This window comes from Saimiri boliviensis, chromosome 15 (genome assembly GCF_048565385.1).
Source record: "Saimiri boliviensis isolate mSaiBol1 chromosome 15, mSaiBol1.pri, whole genome shotgun sequence".
Lineage (NCBI taxonomy): Eukaryota > Metazoa > Chordata > Mammalia > Primates > Cebidae > Saimiri > Saimiri boliviensis.
In genome coordinates, this window is record NC_133463.1 from 11,633,768 (window position 1) to 11,647,678 (window position 13,911).

The following is a 13,911-nucleotide window of genomic DNA, read 5'->3' on the forward strand; positions in this document are numbered from 1 at the left end:
TCTAAAATAAAGTTATATCCATGGCTTTTTAAATGTAGTCTCCTCACATGCTTTATTCTAAAAAGGCAAAATACTTCATATACCAATGCATTTATACTTTTTTTAATTAATAAAATTATAGTACGAAATAGCCTTTGGAATTGCTATGCAACAGGGATTGGCAAACATTTTCTGTAAAGAATGAGATTTTAAATGTATCAGGCTTTGTGGCCACATGCCCCCTGTTGCAACTGCTCAGCTCCACAGTGGCATCGCCAACAGCAGGCATAGACAAGAATGCAAACAGTGGGCACGCTGCATCCCAATAAAACTTGCCTGATGGGTGTGGAAGTCTGAATTTCATATACTTTTCACATATCATAAAAGATTCTTATTTTTTAAATATTTTTTCTAACCACTAAAAAATGTAAAATCCATTCTCAACATTCAGGCTGCACAAAAACAGAGGCAGAGACCTTTTGGTCCATGGGCTATCAGTTGCCAACCCTTGCTATCCAAGAAAACACATGGAAAGATGTGGGATGCATTCAAAAAGTCATAAAATCCATACGGAAACCACATTAGAAATTTAGTTTATAACCATTCACTATAAAATAGATTTTGCTAATCTTGAACCATATCTAAATGACTTTAATTTTCTTTCTTCTTCTTTTTTTTTTTTTTTTTTTTTTGAAGCAGAGCTTCTCTCTTGTTACCCAGGCTGGAGTGCAATGGCACGATCTCGGCTCACCGCAACCTCCGCCTCCTGGGTTCAGGCAATTCTCCTGCCTCAGCCTCCTGAGTAGCTGGGATTACAGGCACGTGCCGCCATGCCCAGCTAATTTTTTGTATTTTTAGTAGAGACGGGGTTTCACCATGTTGACCAGGATGGTCTCGATCTCTTGACCTCACGATCCACCCACCTCGGCCTCCCAAAGTGCTGGGATTACAGGCTTGAGCCACCGCGCCCGGCTTAATTTTCTTAATATAAAAAATAACCTACTTAAGGGATAAATCTATGGTAATATTAAATAGCAAGGTGAAAAGTTTTAATACATTTTATGTAGTATGAGGAGGGAGATTTTCGAGTAAATTATTACTTTGAATATTTTTGGAATATTGGAAAATATGAGTTTTTTGAATGAATCATGAATAAAACTGTTGTAGTTTAGCTTATCAGTTGATGAATGTTTTAAATACTCTGAATAATTCAAAATTAAAAACACATAGATTTGGCCAGGCTTGGTGGCGCTTGCCTGTCATCCCAGAACTTTGGGAGGCTGAGGCAGACAGATCACCTGAGGTCAGGAGTTCAAGACCAGCCTGGCCAACATGGTGAAACCACATCTCTATAAAAATATAAAAATTAGGTGGGCATGGTGACACGTGCCTGTAGTCCCAGCTCAGGAGGCTGAAGCAAGAGAATTGCTTGAACCCAGGAGGTGGTAGGTGCAGTGAGCTGAGATTGCACCACTGCACTCCAGCCTGGGCAACAGGGTGAGACCCTATCTAAAAATAAAATAAAATAAATAAATACATAAATACACATAGATTTATACTTTTATTTCTGGAAAACGAACCATTTCAAAATTATCGAATGTCAGAATATTTTCTTAATATTTGTAATATAAGCAAAAAGGTAAATATAATTTATGTATAAATACTACACAGAAATATCAATTGACATATAGCTGATAACTCGTACTTAAAATATTTTATCAAGGCACTGTTGTACACAGGATTTAAACACTCAGATCGCCTTAGTGTTTCTTCATCTGCAAGTCATTTAGCAATAAAAACCACTTAAACAAAACATAATGTCAAGCTGCACTTAATACACTCCTCACGTTTCATAACCAAGGCTTTCAAATGGTTATTTCCATCCAGTTTTAACTTTAAAACATATCACATGAAAGCTACATATTTTCAGTGATAATGTGTATTTAATAATGACAGAAAAACTGCCTTTCTTAATCTCTGAAAAACTTTTCTCATTAATATGAAATTAAAAAAATAGAGAAGATAGTTAAAACCTGAAATAGAGTTTTCAGCAACAATAAGTTAAAACATAAATGGAAAATATTAAAGTCACCTTTAGTGTTTTGGGTAAATCAAGATTATCATTTTTAAAGCCCTAAATTTTGGATATAGAAAAAGTAGAAAAAATTTCCTTTTTATCAAAAGACATAACTTATCATTTGAAATATCCTTTATGATATATGATCATACCCAACAAAACCCCACCATTTAGTCAAAAAAAAATGTATTTTCACTAAAACGTGAATTTGAACATTTTCCATAATTGTTGGGCAGTTTTATAAAAATAAAGCAGTTTCCTTAGGAAAAAAAGTCTGCCAATTAGAGTACATTTTATTAGAGACGGGGTCTCAATAAGCTGTCCAGGCTGTTTTGAACTCCTAGGCTCAAGCCATCCTCATTCTTTGGCCTGACAAGTAGCTAAGACTACAGGTGCCTGCTACCACACCTGGCTGGAATGTGTAACTTCATTATGAAAAAAAAAAATAAAGGTGTTTTCCTCTGAAAATATTAAAATTCAATCTGTGGCTATATGAATATTCATGGACTTACACAAATGAAAACAAATTCTTGTGCTCCTAGAAACTAGTTCTTTTCACTAGCACAGTCTGTGATAGCATCTGGAAACTGTCAGCAAAATGTTAAGATTCACAAGCAAGCACTGGTGAACAGCATTGGACCTGGCAAATCATTTCTACCACCACTAAATGCATTTGTCCAAAGGGACTGTATAGTGATGATGTTTTGCAGTCCTGTAATGTCACCTAGTGTCTTCTTATTTCAGCCATGTATTCACAAATGCTTGAATTTATATTTAAACTCAATATCATTCAATGGTGGCAAAATTCCCAGGCCTGCCCGGGACTGGTCCAAAGGTGGACATTTAGCTTGGCCCTCCACAAGCTCCAGTTCGAAATAAGAAAGCATCAGAATCAAAAATTGCTTGATTTCATGGATAGCGAACAATCTTCCAGGACATATTGTAGCTCCTGACCCAAAGGGCATGTAGTAACACTTTAACTTGAGTCCATTACGATAGAAGGTAGTCTTTGTCTTCCCATTTTCATCAAGATACCGATCATATTTAAAAGTCTGCAATAAAAATACAAAGAAAACAAGTCTTTAAGTTAGTTTTAAAGAAATGTATCTCTTTCTCAACCTGGAAGCTCCAAAGAGTAATTTTCTTTTTAGATCTACTCCATTAGTGATTTAGCTAATATTCCACATTGAATCAGAAAGTAAAAAGGAACTGGAGCTTTCTGAGCTCAGGAAGTCTTCTGATACCTCCTATCCAGCTTGAACAATTAGTTCCTTAGTGAGGCAGAGCTAGAGAAAGAAGAGTTCCCAGAAGAAACTAGAAGAATCAATATGTTAGCCTCTAATTTCCTGGATTTGGGAGAAGGAGCTTCTTAAGAAAAAAAAAAAGGCATTTAATATCATGACTGCAAATAGCATCTAGCAAAGACTATATGATGGCAAATATCAGGACTAAAAATAAAAATTCAGGCCATTATCTAAATTTTTCAAAATACTTGAATATTTAACACAATTAAGGGGACAATCCCTATGACTACAATAATCAAATCAATTCTATCATTGTAAATTTCCTCTTTATTTAGATCTAGGTAACTATCACCTGGATATTGAACTTCAATGAACAGGGACTTACAGAAGGGTCTGGGTAGATTTCTGGATCTAAGTGCATTAACTGTGGATAAAGAGCTATGATGTCATCTTTTCGGATGTTGTAGGAACCGTCCTCAAGGAGCAAAGTGAAATCCTCCTTAGCTGTCCGGATGTTGAGGGAGGCACTGGAAAGCCTCAGCGACTCCTTGATTATACTATCTAAATGTTTAGAAGAGAAGAGAAGAACAAATCAAGTATTTGAGGGTCACATAATATAGAGTCTGAAATACATGCAACCTGGCAACCCATAACACAAAGATGAACAGGCTATGGGATGCTGATAAGATGCAAATTTCCCAAACTTTCTTTCTCTGACCCTTAGGCTTTTATCAATGATTCAACTGTGTCTGATTTTTTCTAATTTTTGTTTTTGCTTTTATCCAGGGTCTCATTCTACTGCCCAGGCTGCAGTGCAGCGGCATGATCCTGACTCACTGCAGCCTCAACCTCCCAAGCTCAAGTGATCCACCCTCCACAGGCCCCCGAGTAGCTGCCACTATAGGCATTTGCCACCACGCCCAGATAGCTTTTTTTTATTTATTGTTTGTAGAGACAGGGTTTTGCTACATTGCCGAAGCTGCTCTTGAACTTCTAGGCTTAAGTGATGCACCCACCTCAGCCTCCAAGTGCTTTGATTACAGGCATGAGCCACCACACCTGGCCTGAATGTATTTTTAAATCTGATCATCTGAGTTAATAATAATTGTTGGATTAGAGATAATTGTCTGGGTAATAATTGGAAAACAAACTTTCATCATTTTATAGAAAAGTAATCATCTACTAAAATTGGAAAAATCAGTAACCATCTTATGTAAATTATTCAGTTTATTACTTCTGAGATTTAATATACTGATAGCACTGATATATACTTTTTTTTTAGACATTTAATGTAGCTTCAGTTTAACATTTACAAGAACCTATTTTTATCCATGTACTATCTGATGTTGTGTGGCAATCCCTGCTGCCTGGTAAAGGCATAAAGGGACGAAAAGAACCAAGCTGAAAATGGCTGAAATATAGAGAGCTCACAAGAGGTCCAGCCTAGCCTTTTAGCCTTGCCCCTCAACTGTCGTATTTTAGGGTGGTCATTACGTGATTGTGTATAAAATCCCAGCAGGTTAGCATTTTGTTTTTCAGATTAGAAAAGTAAGGCCCCCAAAAGAGAAGTGACATGTGCAAAGTCTCCCAAGTCAGACCCAACATGGAACCTAAAGCTTCCTGCCTCCTTAAAGAAAATATCCAAAAAAAGTAAACTTTCTTACTATAAACATACCATGTTGTCAAGGTGCGGTGGCTTGTGTCTGTAATCCCAGCACTTTAGGGAAACCCATAACCGCCCATAAAACCCGTTTCTACTACAAATACAAAGATTAGCCGGGGAGTGATGGCATGCACCTGTAATCCCAGCTACTTGGGAAGCAGAGGAGAACCCAGGAGGCAGAGGCTGCAGTGAGCCAAGATCGCCCATTGCACTCCAGCCCGGGCCACAGAAAGAGACTTTGTCTCAAAAAAAAAAAAAAAATACGTAAATAAAAATAAAAATATCATATTGTTCATTACTACAAAATATAGAAAAGCAGAACAAAGAAAAATCAAAGAACCTTCAATTCCATCACTCAATCCACGCAGGCAATTGTGGTTTCTTAGTGGTTCTTTTCCCTCCTTCATTTTATGAAAATGACTAATATGCTTCCATTAACCATCAGATTAATGGAAGAGGAATGGTAAGAGGAATATGAGAAACATAGTGTGGCAGTGCAGGGTGGTGGTTGAGAGAACAGCATCAAGAGTCCCACATAACAATGTGTTTGATTCTACCCTGGCTGTAGCTTAACCTCTAGATGTCAGTTTCCTCACTTGATACAAATAAATAGTAACAGTCCCAAATCACAGGATTGTTGTGAGGATTAACCAAGAAAACTCGTGTGAAATACTTAGCTTAATGCCTAGAATTCAGGAAGTAGGGAATTTATGTTGGTCATTATTGTTACTTGTAGGACATAGAAAACGAAATGCAACGTAACAAGTGTACCCACCTAGTACGGGCAGGTCATTCATTTGCGTTTGACTCAAACAAATAGGATTGCCTTCCAAGCTGACTTTTTGACCAGCATTCTCTAGTGTTCTTTTCACTTCTTCAGTGGCTGCTTTCATTGCTTCCGGGTTCCTATTAAAAGTTAAAAGAAAAGATGTACAGAAAATAAGCTTTTTCCATACTCTGAGATCTGCAAACAATTAGGCCTTTTCCCTTCCTTTTAACTAGATGATGAAGATACCAGGGGAGGAGGAAAAGGGATATTCCTGCTTGCATTTACTGTATTTGTAATTGTGTTTCTGTCCTTAGATATCAGTAAGAACTGCTGCCTTAAAAGGCCCTTGCTACATAAAAGTTAAACTTTGATCAGGGCTTTTATAAATAAGTGTTTCTAATAAGGATTAGACATGGTTAGAGAGCTACATAAAAATATTACAGTAAGTTGAGTCTCAAAATGTTTGATAAGAATTTGCAAGATTATCATAAAATATGGCTACATTTTCCTTTATGATTTTAAATTGATGTTGTATGCCTACTGTAAATATGGGAATTTATTCTGGATGTGCTTTCTCAAGTAATAACTTTGGAAGATAGTTAACATTTGTGACAAATTAGTAATAAGTTCTTGTATCTGAAATTAAGTCTTAAAATATTTTATAAGACCTAAAGTCATCAGCCATCAATAGAAATTTGGCATTCCCAAACCTATGGAATACCAATTTTGTGTCTACATGATACTAAATATCCAATTTAATTGGAATTATTCAGTAGATCATTGTAATTTCAAATTCCCAAAAGACTAACACTTTGGAGAGAAATCATGTTATGTAAAATATATCTTATTACAGTTTTTTCTGTTACATACAGCTTTAAAAGGCAAAACCTAGCTAAGTCTCTTATCAATAATAACAGATTATGATTGATTCATAGCTCTTACAGTTGGTCAGATAAATAGAAAGACAGTAATTCCCAATTGAGTGAAAACATAAACTGTGAATGAACTAATAAAGAAGGCATAGTCACTGTCCTGATTGTTGTCCATAAATCAGGAATCACTTATAAAAACTGCATTTATGGACTTAAGTCAGCGTCGTGAGGAACAGCATGGAATTAAGAGCAAGTGTGCTGGGCCAAGTGGCCTGAATTGACCCAACACCAGTACCTACAAGCTCTGCGGCTTGGGATGACATTTCTTTCTCTGGGACTGTCTTTGTTTCTCTAAGACACTTTTATCAGTCATAGCTGCCTATGTTTTTGTGAGGACTGAACGAACTCATACATGTAAACACTAACATGCATTATTGTCACGTTCTTGATTGATGGCATGAGAAAGCACTGTGAGACTTTTTTTCTTTAAGTTAAAATGGTTTAATTTCTACTTTCTACTAAAGTAAAAAAAGAAACGGATAGGGTGTTAGTCACCTAATCATTTGAAATAAACTCCAGAAAGTCGCTGGAATGGTGTTTGCTTGCGATGCCCAGAGGATCACGAGGTGTGTCTTGGCCTTCTCCAGGTCATCGAAGGTGGACAACGTGTCATTCAGAAACATGCGCAGGCTGACCAGTTCTGAGACGTTTCCCCTCTTTTTGAGGTTCTCGTGCCTCAAGCTCTCTGCCAGTTTTTCTCGGGCATTATGTGCAGTCCTAAACATGTGAATGGGGAGGCCTGCTACCAGAGCTGGAAAGACTTTGTCGAATTGCTTGAAGTTGTCAAGGTTGTTTAGAATACGTGCTCTCTGTGTGTCCTGACTTGTAAGATCTCTGCCAAAGAGGGTTAAATACCCAGCTTCAAACATTACTCGGTAGCAGAAAGAATACATCCCTTCTGTCACCCAGGCAGAGGTCTTTGAGTTAGAGAAGACCGGAGGTCTCAGGATACGCTGGAGGTTTTCCATCATGCTTTCTGTGAGGGAATTCAAGGCACTGCCCTGCAGGGTTTTGATGAAAGTGTCGTTTATGTTTTCAGTGGTATTTCCATCCCTCGGATCAATGCTTCCATGCCCAAATGCCTGACAGCAAATAAAACGTGTAGAAAAAAAAGAAATTAAACCTGACCTAGTCAGAGTAAATGACTGAAAAATGGATTAGATACTTTCACAGTTCTTTACTTGTTAAACGTGGGAAATTGGCTTTCCCTTGTACAATTTCATAGCAAGTTACAAATAAATGGCCAAATTGTACCTTTCCTTTAAAGCCAAGTTCAGTGGAACTCCCCTGGATCACTCAAATCATCTATTTCTTATTTCTTACACTACTTCTTATTTACACCTATTCCACATAAACTAATTGATAATGTTTTAAAATCATTGGTTATCTTTTATATTATTTGTAGATTTCTTTTTCTTTTAGAGATGGAGTCTCACATTGTTGCCCAGGCTAGAGTGCAGTGGTGCAATGGTAGCTCACTGCAGCCTCAAACTCCTGGGCTCAAGCGATCCTCCTGCCCCAGCCTCTCAAGTATCTGGGACTACAGGTGTGTTCCATTGTGCTTGGCGGTAGATGTGTTTTAACCAAACTTTAGGTTACTTATTCGCAAAGATCAAAACCAATATTTATTTGCCAAAAGTAAGTAGTTGTTAGTTTTTTTCCCTCAGTAACAGAGTTTCTTTTATTACATCTAAATGATGTTAAAATATCTTGCCATTCCTTAGCAAAATGAAACACTGTGTGGTACAAGTGTGGTAAGACAATTGTTGAATGTTAGATTTCCATCACTTGCACTCTTGGTGTTGCATAGACATTGCTGATGTGATGAATTTTTATCTGTCTTACTCATACAGTGTCACCTGTCTCAGTAAAGCATTTAATGTTTATTTCACCCTCATTAGTTGGTTAACACGACAAATCTATACCTATTTTGACTTTCTAAATGATTATTACTAAGAAGCTATGTCTAATTTAATTTATTTATGTTTCTAAGAATCTCCACACAAAGATAACTCTCTTCAACACCTTTGTCTTTAAATCTAAGTACATCAAAATTTCTAAATAGAACAGTGCATAAAAAGGTAGAAGACAAACAGAATGGTATATTAATGCAAAACTGCTTACCTTTGCAGAGGTAGCAAAGTGAAATTTTTTCCAATCAAAATATTTTCCATGGCACAACACCTTATGGTATGACAAGGGATTTGTGATGAAATGGACGTATTTTCCCATTAGTTTGCAGGTAAAAACATGACCATGTTTCCTTTGATTTGCTCTGAGGAACTCAAGAGGATTAGCACCAAATTGCAGAGCACAGCCCAGGTATGGAATCAACCCATTCTCTAGAGGCGGTTCACCCGTTTGCCTGTCAGACACATATGATAGACATGGTTGATTATGTATTTGGTTTTTTACTTACATCCGATAATAAAATTTTTCTCACTGACTTCAAACTTCGAAACCCTATAGTTTATTGATATTTATTTTGTTAGCTGGACCCTGCTCTTCACTATGACAATAGGTTATATTAACCTAGTAACATGATATGTTGGTGAAAAGGATTACTAAATCCATCCATTCATACACCTGCCCATATATACATTTCATCCATATGTACAGTCAGCAAAGTGACTATGTGCTCGGCACTTTTCTCAATGATACGGGTGAAAGGATTTACATGTCCAACAAGATTCTTGCTGTGAATGTGGAAACAAAATTACATTCTAGTGTTTATATTTTTGCTAAGCATACTTTGTCTAAATATCTCAAAATGTTTCTTTTGATTATTTTCTTTAAGGATGTAGAACACTGAATAGGAGAGGATTGCAGAATTGAAGTTTGCACAATCTTCATAGTTTAAAGATATTACTGTTCTGTAAGGAGGGTTCAGAGAAGAATCTCATGTGAGAAATTAGCTTATTATAAAATGAAATTGAGTAAGATAAACACTGACAGAATCATCTATTGTAATTCAGTGCTCTTTTAAAATGTTTTTATTAGAAAATATAAACTTATTTTCCAACATAAACTTCTGTACCTCTTGATAGCAGAATACAGTATAAAGTAATTATTTTTCTTCTTTTAGTTTGAAGATAAGTAGTTTAATTAAAAATAAAAACTATCAGGCCTGAATTAAAATACCTTAAAGGACAAACTTGCAAAAGGTAGACAACACATAGCAATCCACAAAGCTGAAAATATTCTTGGGGTGATCTTCTCTTTTTGAGGTTGACATAGCAGAGAATATCTATGTGCCCTCCCCACAATTACTCCTTGAGCCAATTAGAAGTTAAATAAATGCCGGGTGCAGTGGCTCACGCCTGTAATCCTAGCACTTTGGGAGGCCAAGGCGGGCAGATCATGAGGTCAAGAGATCGAGACCATCCTGGCCAACATGGTGAAACCTCGTTTCTACTATAAAACACAAAAATTAGCTGGGTGTGGTGATGCATGTCTGTAGTCCTAGATACTCAGGAGGCTGAGGCAGGAGAATTGCTTGAATCCAGGAGACAGAGGTTGCAGTGAGCCGAGACCACGCCACTGCACTCCAGCCTGGCGCCTGGTGACAGAGCAAGACTCTGTCTCAAAAAAAAAAAAAAAAAAAAAAAAACGTTAAATAAACTATGGTTCTGGATCTGACTGGCATTTGTATTTTTTGCATTCTTGAACCAATTGTAAATAAGTGAAATTGATGTCACATACACTTAGCAAAGTTTCCCAGTTCACCACAGTTGATTAACATTGATTTAAAAACAGTAACAGAATGATCAGCTCAGGCTCTATGCTCTTGTCCAGGCTTAGGTTGAATCTATATGATGCACAAGAATGAGCTTAGAAGAGAGCATTTATTTAGTGAGAGTATCTACTGAAGTCATGTGATAGAAAGTAATCCTTTCCGTTGCAGATTCTTACTTGCTACTTCTATCCTTACTAATTGGGCTTCCTCTTTAGATACACATATAAATGTACACAGAGACCTTATAAAATTTCTGTCAGTTATGTTTAACAGCAATATACATTTACATATTACCACTGGTATATGCTGATACTAAAAAGGGAAGCTGTCAGCATATATTTTGTTAGATATAGTAAAAAAGATATTTTAAAATTCAAATTAAATTTTTCATTTTAAAAAATAAGGAAGATAATGCTAATATGCGTAAGTATAAAAAACCAAATTTGCTGTGTAATAACGAAGGTTTAAAAAAATAAATGTATGAATTAAAGAGTAATTTAAAGATAAAACATTTCTTACCTTCTCCTTATTCCAAGAATAAGCCATAGACAACAGCATGCTGCTATAGCAATCCCCCAAATCAAAGATATGGTCAACATTTTGTAAATCTAGGCCAAAATCTCTGAGGAAGAAAATCTCTGATTAGAAAGGCAAGAATGTCACTGAACAGAGACTCAAGCTAGGCTTTTTATATACATAGTACCCAGACCCATTAACTTGAGCTTGGTTGACCAAAGCAAACAATTAGCCATTTGTTCATTCTACTAGAAAAAAAAATGGTAGTAACTGGCCTTGAACTAAGTCCACAGGTATCAGAAGTGGTTCCAAAGCAATCAGAGACCTGCAATACTTGATAAGTTGAAGGTCTCTCAAATATATGTTGACTTAACATTCGGACCTGGGGACAACAGCTAATATTACAAGTTTGGTGTGTGTAAAAAGAACCAATAAGCCTGTTCAAGATAGGCATAGCTAGTAAGTATATAAAATACAATAATTTAAAGAAAAATAAGCATGAGTTATTCATCAAGCTTATAATTTGGTCTTGTTAACTTTAAAGAAGAATTAATTTAAATGCTTTGCCAGAGAGATGGTGATCAAGTTCAGAGGAAAGAGAACTGGGAAAAACATTCCTGTTGCTTCATGTTTCAGTGCTTTTATAAAGTCATAGATATTTTACTACATATAGTAACATGTTACTTACCTAACACCCTCAAGAGAGTATTCTACATAAGTACATCCTTTAGATAAATATAGCTTATTGGAAGCATCAAAATTTTAACTATCATTTTTGTAATTAAAATATGGTTATTAATTTTTCTAATTGTTAAAATGATACATTTCATTTCAAGTAAGCCAAGACTTAAACGTATCTTGGTGGAAAGTGAACATCTGTTAATAATTTCCCCACCATACTGCTCCTCTACTCAGAAGTGACCACTATTAACTGTTCGGCATATATTCTTCCAAACTTTATTTCCGTATACCCAAAAATATTAGTTGAGCATTTATTACATGGCAAGAACTTTTCAAAAGTATTCTAGTCACAGGCATTAACAAGAGAGGCAGGTTCCCTAATCTAATGGAAACTATTCCAGTGAAGAAAGGAATAATAAAATACATGTTATGAAAAAAACAAACAGGTTATAGAACACTATGGGGGAATGAGGACAGCTTTAGATATGATGATCAGAGAAAGGTTATCCGAAGATGTGACATTTGAGATTTGAATGACAAGGACTACTCGTCTGAATATCAGAAGGAAAGATATTCCAGAAAGAGGAGGCAATGTCCTGAGTCAAGGATCAACTTGGTGAGTCTAAGAACCAGAAAGAAGGGAGTGTCCTACTGAAGCAGAGTGAATGTGAATTCACAGAGTTAAGACAAAAGACAAGAAGTGGGGCAAGAGTACTGTGTGTGTGTATATATATGTATATATATATATATATATATATATATATATATGTACACACACATGGTATCCTCTTCCTATATTCATATATATAAATATGTATAAATAATTATTTTGAATATGTGTTTAATCTTCCATTGGATAAATGTACTATAATTTATTTAACTGATTTCCTATTGATGGACATGAGGGTTGTTTCCAGTTTTGGCTATAGACTTCATAGATTTATTTCATGGGGTTTTGTTTTCTGGGTTTTTTTTTTTTTTGCCTTTTTAAATAGAGATCATATATCTTTTGTGTATTTATCATTTTAATTATTAATATCAATCATTGTAGGCAGTACATAGATTTTTCTTAGAATCTAGGTTTCTGGGGGGCTTTGTGCATATTATTTAGACAGATGAGTTTTTTACAAATTAATATATCTTTTAAAAATACAGCTTATAAATAAGCTGACCCCATACGCAGCCAATCACAGCAGGACATCCCCGTCAAATAAATTGCCAGTCTAATATCCAAACAATTCAGCCTTTTAGAGCCCCTTCTCAGACAAATGAAGAACACACAAAAATGGAAGGGAAGTCAGGCATGGTAGTGTGACATGGTTTGGCTCTGTCACAGGTCAAATCTCATCTGAATTCTCACATGCTATGGGAGGTACCTGGGAGGAGGTGATTGAATTATGGGTGTAGGTCTTTCCTGTGCTGTTGTCATGACAGCGAATAATTCTCATGAGATCTGATGGTTTTAAAAAGAAGAGTTTCCCTGCACAAGCTCTTCTCTTGTCTGCTGCCATGTGAGATGTGCCTTTCGCCTTTCAGCATGATTGTGAGGCCTCCCAGCCACGTAGAACTGTAAGTCCAATAAACCTCTTTCTTTTGTAAATTGCCCAGTTTCAGGTATGTCTTTATCAGCGGCATGAAAGAAATACATTCACAATCTTCCTCACCCCCTCTCAGAATGCCAGGAACTCCTTTCAAATGTATCCTTGTCAGTGTTTACAGTATCTAGATTTCCTTTATCCTAATCTTTTTACTCCTGTACTTACAACCCCTCTTTCATAAAACAAAAGCACAGGAAACACGCACACCCAGAAAAGCAGAGCCTTAAATATTCATATTTATTTATCTTTCTTATTATATCTGGTTTATGTTTTCCCTTCTCAGGATGTCACTTCTTGCTGCTGTCATGTGGTCACAAATGATATCTATCACAGCTCGAATATGCTGCTTCTAATCCAATGGTGGAAATTCAGAGAGTTTTGTTACAGTAGTCAAAACTATTAATAGACGATAAGGAAATACTGAAAGATTTTCTGAGGAGTGCATGGATTTTATGACATCTTGATGTGTTTTTAGCACAGTGCCTGGTGCATCAATTATTGAATAAATGCCAGCTCAATGGCATGTCCTTTGACTGTTTTTCTCTTCTCTATGTTTCAGCTGGTCAAGTTTTATTTATTCTCTTTATCTGTGTCTGTCTCTCTTGTTTCTCTGTCTCTCTCTGTGTCTCTCTCTCTCTGTCTCTGTCTCTCTCTCTCTCTCTCTCTCTCTCTCTCTCTCACACACACACACACACACACACACACACACACACACA

The 13,911-nt window shown here is 36.2% G+C and overlaps 1 protein-coding gene across 1 annotated transcript; it reads right to left on the reverse strand.

The window, feature by feature from the left end:
• Positions 1-1,527: 1,527 nt before the first annotated feature.
• CYP7A1 (cytochrome P450 family 7 subfamily A member 1) lies at positions 1,528-11,064 on the reverse strand. The gene is made up of 6 exons (XM_003935515.2): positions 10,920-11,064; positions 8,789-9,029; positions 7,160-7,746; positions 5,739-5,869; positions 3,686-3,861; positions 1,528-3,108 (listed from the first exon to the last, which is right to left on the reverse strand). Exons 1-6 carry the CDS (start codon positions 10,997-10,999, stop codon positions 2,809-2,811), a joined length of 1,515 nt encoding a protein of 504 aa, XP_003935564.1. The 5' UTR covers positions 11,000-11,064; the 3' UTR covers positions 1,528-2,808.
• Between the last annotated feature and the right edge of the window lie 2,847 nt (positions 11,065-13,911).

Coding starts and splice junctions, on each gene's coding strand:
- CYP7A1 (XM_003935515.2), bottom strand. CDS start 10,999: ATGTTGACCATATCTTTGATTTGGGGGATTGCTATAGCAGCATGCTGT. Junction 9,030..10,919: donor ATTCTTGGAATAAGGAGAAG/GTAAGAAATGTT, acceptor TGTGTCTGACAG/GCAAACGGGTGAACCGCCTC. Junction 5,870..7,159: donor AGTTTATTTCAAATGATTAG/GTGACTAACACC, acceptor AACTTTTAATAG/GAACCCGGAAGCAATGAAAG.